Source organism: Diorhabda carinulata, chromosome 7 (assembly GCF_026250575.1).
Source record: "Diorhabda carinulata isolate Delta chromosome 7, icDioCari1.1, whole genome shotgun sequence".
In the NCBI taxonomy this organism is placed as follows: Eukaryota; Metazoa; Arthropoda; class Insecta; order Coleoptera; family Chrysomelidae; genus Diorhabda; species Diorhabda carinulata.
In genome coordinates, this window is record NC_079466.1 from 16,798,629 (window position 1) to 16,805,035 (window position 6,407).

General features: G+C 32.0%; 1 protein-coding gene across 1 annotated transcript; it reads left to right on the forward strand.

Moving 5' to 3' along the window:
• The first annotated feature begins 2,876 nt into the window (after positions 1-2,876).
• LOC130896870 (tigger transposable element-derived protein 6-like) lies at positions 2,877-3,221 on the forward strand. Its single transcript, XM_057805233.1, has one exon. It carries the CDS (start codon positions 2,877-2,879, stop codon positions 3,219-3,221), a length of 345 nt encoding a protein of 114 aa, XP_057661216.1.
• Positions 3,222-6,407: the final 3,186 nt, after the last annotated feature.

The following is a 6,407-nucleotide window of genomic DNA, read 5'->3' on the forward strand; positions in this document are numbered from 1 at the left end:
CCAACCGGGGTGGTACTACCTGTACTTGATAAAAAAACAAAATTTTTACAATGAAATCAATGCCAAACTATGAAAGTGGCTGAAATATTCGGTGAGTCACTATGTGATCCCTTTGCATACCAAATGAGGTTTTATTACTCTATACTTTTCTGAAATAAACTATAGTTGTTTTGTGTAAAGGTTTTGTTTAAAAAGCACAAATAACTATAAATATTATTTCAATTTTGTTCAAAATTTCTGAAAAGCTCTGTTAAATATTGTAATTAACCGAATACACGATTTTGGTCGAGAATACAAATTCTTAATGTGTCCTAGGTACACCGTAGTACTGGCCCAGGTACATAGAGTATGTTGTACCTTGGCCTCACCATTTTTTTTAACTTCAAAATATATATATAAGTATGAAATACACATTCGTGATATTTTGGTCGTAACAACAGGTTCCTATTTTCTGGGCTATTACGTTCCTAGACAAGATAAAGATAACCAATTTTTTCTGTTGAGAATAATAGAATCTTCCACGCGCTTCTAGTCTAGACTAGAACTTTATCGATGTATAAGGAATGCGGTGGCACGACGTGAGTTAGTTGAGTCGAGTGATCGGAGATTCAAGCTGCAGTTAAGCAGTTGATTTATGTAAGGAATTTAACTTGAAGAGATACTATGATACGAATCAAAGACGCCCTAAAATCAAATTTTATTATTGCATTAGAAATCGCGAAAAGATTGAAACCTTCCACTAATAGTAAGCTTAGAGTTTATCTAAGATTATAGTTTGAAAGTTCAAAATATTACGCAATCAAGCAACACTGTTGCTTCAAGAATAACTGCTTTATCTCAAAATCTGTTTCTTCAACTGAAGGAGAAAATTGAAGACTTTATAAATTTTTATTGGCTTTTGACTAGAACACTGATCATCAGGATACAACTCAAGTTGCTGATATTTACAGTTACTTTGAAATCACTGAAGAACTATTAAAGTGCATTCCATTGACCAGTGATGGATTTACGCCTAGGCACGCGTGGCAAAATTTTTTAAATGACAAAATTTTAAAGAGTAAAGTAAAGACAGTCTCAAGATGTTAATTTTTTAAAAGATAGATTATAGACTTCATCGAATGATGTTATTTACTTTTTGTTCATAACTGAGATAAATCATATGCTTACAAAGCATTTAAAAATTACTAACTCTTAATAATTTCGAAAATTGTTTTATCTTCAAATAAGAATTTGTCAGAAAATCTATTAACCTAATAAATAATTTTTCATTTTCACATTGTGAAGTTTATTACTAGCATTGAAAAGATAATTCGCTATGATTTTAATGCCTAAACGAATGCTGGAATTGCCATCTGTGACAAGTGTTTTATACTATTTCCTCTGCTTTGGCTTGTTTTCACATCATTTATTTATAGAGAAATTTTGGTTTAAATATACATTGAGGAATTTACACCGTAACGTAGGTGGTCAGTTGGTAGCACTGATTCATATTTGACAGTTGACTTTGGAAATATTATTTGAATTCAAAAGTTTGCTTGAGTCAGGAAAAAATTCATCCTGTAAGCGGAATTACGGGTAGAAAATTTCAATTTACATCACCAGAATTGCGAGACGTGGTCTCTACCGCCATAAATAATTTATCTCTTCACAGAGTGACAATAATAATTTTATTTCAGTTTGTCTAAAAACTCATAATTTATTTTAAATAATATCTTGAAATTGAAATAACCTCACACCACCTTCACACATGACCGAGTAATGCATAGTCTAGTCAGCTGTCAAAATGAAGCTGTTGTTCAGGGGCACCAACCAACTACAGAAAATTATCAAAAATTTAAATTTAAAATTCGCATGGTTGATCTGATCATCATATGGTTGGGAAAAAAAGGATAATATTTGGTCAACTAGAGACCGTATATTTGGAACTATATCTGTTTTGATCAATTATTAATTAAAGGAAATAAAAGATGCCAAGTTGACCTATTACTTACGCTTTTTATATTGTAAATACACATTATTGCAACTATTGCTCCTGCCAAACTCACTAAGATTATAGTGAACTTCTTAATCTCGTCAATTGTATCAAATGCTCTGAAAATCGTAAATTATCCAATGATTAATTGAAATCGAGCCAGAAAATGAAAATGATTCAAAACTCATTAAATTACCCCAATATTTGATGATTTAAAGAAATGTGAGCTCTTGTCTAAATTATATAAAGTATTCAAAATGAGTACTAGATACTGAATTATGATCTATAACATAATACAGTGAAACCTGGTTGAGTGGGACCTGGATAAGTGAGAAACCTCCATTATTGAGAGATCCCGGTTCTTTTTCATTGTATTACCTCTATTAATGGGACTTTTTGAACCTTATTAAATGAGATGTGAATTCTAAGACTTTTTTGATGCTTACCTCTATAAGTAAGAATCTGTAGCTCAATTACCTGTATAAGTGGGACAAATTAATCAGATTTTAATACATTTTGATATGTTTCTTTACATACATTTCGCATCGTCTTTCGCGCATGCTTTATTTGTAAGTACTATCTTGTTTTGACCTATGAACAAGGGAATGAAAGTATACAAAATATTCAAACGTAAATATAAAACGTAAATATTAGTATCTGAAAAATTACAACATTTATCAGATTATGATTGTGGAAAGTCGCGCGATGAACTGTATAGGGAGAATAACATACCAAAGTCAACCCTGTGTAGAATTATTAATAACAACGAGAGAATCCGGTCTCAGTGTAATGATGAAATAGGACAACTCAAACGAATACAAGCAGCAGAGTATCCTGAAGCTGAAAAGTGTCTCTGTACTTGGATAAAGGAGGTACGAAATTATAACATTCCAATTTCGGACCAATGATTAAAGAGAAAGCTCAAGAATTTGCAAGTAAGCTCCGTATTGATAATATTTCTGGCAGTAATGGGTTGTTGGAGGGATATAAGAAAAAAAACGATATCGCATTCAAAAATGTTTGTAGTGAGACCAACTCTGTGGACAATAACGAATGTAATGACCTTCTAGATTTATTACACGATTATTCCCCCGATGATGTATTCAACGCCGATGAAGCGGGCTTATTCTACAAGTGTCTATCGGATAAAACATTTACGTTCAAAGGTCAGCCTTGCCATGGTGGTGAATTGAGTAAAGATCGGGTCACTGTAAACCTCAATGCCACCTCTTTTAATTGGAAAATCTAAGAGCTCAAGATGCTTCAAGGATATGAGGGCCCAAAAACGAAAAATCATAATTTTTGTCGACAACTTCACAGATCTCAACAATATGCCCAAATTAGACTACGTTACATTATTGTACCTACCAACAATACCAATAATACAATAAGTATACAATATATACAATATATACGATGAATACAAAGTATACAATAAAACAATAACAATAAGTAAATTTCAGCCCATGGATCAGAGTATTATCAACAATTTTAAGGTTTACTACAGGAAGGAAATTTATCAGTATGTTCTTAAATCCATGGAAGAGGATAAAAGCCCAGAAATCAACATCCTCTAGGCCATGAGATTGGTAAGAAAAAATATGTTTTCTGTTGTTAAACCACAATTAGTCATTGCTCCAAAAAAGCTGGATTCAAAGTGACGAATAACGAATAAATATATAGAAATACACGAGGACCTGGAAATATGTGCAACGTTTCCAGAATAGAATAGAATATTCACCACATGTAGGAATGACTTTTCAGGATTTCGTTTCTATCCGATGATAATCATTTCAGATGAGCTCGATGATGATGACATAGCTGCTATGTATTCTTCTTTGGACACAAAAGAAGAAGAAGAAGACTGTGGAGGGACTCCGGTGAAAATTTCAAAGCGTGAGGCAATGGAAGCCTTAAAAACTTTACACAAGTATTTCAAAATGTCAAATATTGATAATTCTAATATTTTTGATCAAATTTATTCTATCGAGAAACAGGTTTCAGCAACTAGCAATCAAGTACAAACAAACATAGCCGATGACTTTGAGTCATAAACTTTAACGTATTATTTTTATTTTTATTTTTTTTTTTCGACGCAATATATTATGTTTCTACATTCATACTTACATTAAATTCATAACAGCAAAAATACGCATTTTTATCAACATTTCCACCTCTAAAAATGTAATAACGGCACATTTCGACCATTATAAGCGGAGGCCTCTGTAAATGCGACAAATATTATTTTAAACCTGCCTAATTGGAAAACTGGATTATTGGAAATCCCTCAATAATTGGTACATATGTCTTGGTCCCTTCAGATCCCAATCAACCAGGTTTCACAATATTTAAATTTGTTCATTCAACATTCGGTTTTTTTGTCAGACAGATAAATCGTGAATGTATAAGAGTCTTACCAAAAAATTTTCTAATGACTAGGGCCGATCCTAGCAGGTGTGCAACGCGTGCACCGCTCGCGGGCAGCCAAAACAATGAGCGACGGCAGGGGGCATCTAATTTTATCAATCAAGAAACATTTTTCATGTTTTTCTTAGAATAAATTTACTCAGGTCAAATAAATATGCTTAATTTTATATATTTATTAGAAAATAAATATGCTCAAGTCCTATTTTCGGACAGCATTGTTTCAGAAATATAGAATGTAGTGCAAAAAATACACATTCCTCGCTTGACAGCTGAATTCATGGCAAAGGCGACAATACTTAAGAGCTCGGCTTAAAACTTAGAAGTTTAAGGGATGTGCCATCTCCCTCAGCATTTAAAAAGGAAAATGAGGAAAACCTCTTTTCTTTTAATATGTTCATTTAGATCGGATTTGAGATACAATGAAACTGATAACGATTACTACAGTTAATGAATGTAAATGTCAACTATTACCTCCGATTTAGGCGAACCTCCATAGATTTGCATGAAAATTTGAGGCTGAGAGTATATTTTTCGTAAAATCGTAAAAATCGAAAAATTGGAGTATCGAGCCATCATCAAGTACCTGTATTTAAAAGGGTTAAGAGGTAAGTAGTTTTACGAAGATATGCTTAATACCCTTGCAGATCAATGTCCTTCGATGAGACCGTGAAAAATTGGACTGCAAGCTTCAAAGGAGGTAAATTTTCCATTGAAGATGATGACCGATCGGGAAGGCCAGTTTCATGATTTTATCAGACTGTCGAATTGGACTAAAACGTATTATCTGAAGCACTTAATATTCATACGAACGCGTTCATCATATAGTTCACGTCAATTTGGACATGAGAAAAATGGCTGCAAAACGGTTACCCAAATATTTGAATGTTGACCAAAAGTCCAGTACCGAAGACACGCCGACGTCATAATGTTAGCTTTTACTCAATGCAGTAAGTATATGGGGATAACAAGTACAGTATTTTGATCTATTTAATTTGGCTCTGATTGTTAAATACTCAAATATATATTGAAAATGTCAAACCTCAAAAGTTATCGTTCTTGTTTTGTACCATTATGTACGAATACAACAAAAACTACACTCCAGAAAAAATGTTTTTAAATGTCTCGCAAGATTAAAAACGCCGAAACAAATGATTTCAAGCAGTGCAAAAAAATAATCCCACAACAATATAAAAATTTTTCTGTTGTGAAGATCATTTCAATGTAAATACTTTATAACACCATTTTCATTAATTATTATTCATATAGGTATACAAATTTTTTGAACTGGACTCTAAATCGTAACCTCCAAAATGATAGCATTAAAAATATTTTTATTGATAATTTAATATACTTTAGTAATAAATTGTGAAATGTGAATTTATTCAATGATTGGGATTCAATTCGACATTTTTATAATTTTATAACGTACTAGGTTATTTATTGGAGTAGAGTAGAATTTTGGAAGTGTATGTGTGTTCTTATATCATTCTTCTCATTAATGATTTTTTTTCTAGCTGAAAACTTTCGCACCTCGAACTTCAGCAGAATTGAATCCAACGATATTTTTAAAAAAATTAATAACCATAAATATATCAACATCAGGAATATTGTCAGATTTTGCCTTCATAAATCCTTTGACACACATAGCTAATCTAAATTAACTAAATAATTGTTTTCTAGCAGTTAATATTATTGTTAAGTCACGTGTTATAGCTGTAAACACTGTACTGTGATAAAATAGCTTTAACATTATTACGTCACGACTATAGTGACCAATCGTGGCGCGTTCATCGACACGTGATTTATTTTTAAACTTGTTTATTGTTTATAATCAATTGAAAAATTCTTTTTTTCAAATTTTTCGTAGGAAATATATCAATATTATTAATAATAAAGTTTTTTTTTTCAAAATCCCAATTTCGAAACCTTCAATACTAAAACACGTACCAAGAGCTGTTTCACTATAGTTCGAAACTGATTGGTCTCTCTGATTGGTCAACTCGTGCAT

Coding starts and splice junctions, on each gene's coding strand:
- LOC130896870 (XM_057805233.1), top strand. CDS start 2,877: ATGATTAAAGAGAAAGCTCAAGAATTTGCAAGTAAGCTCCGTATTGAT.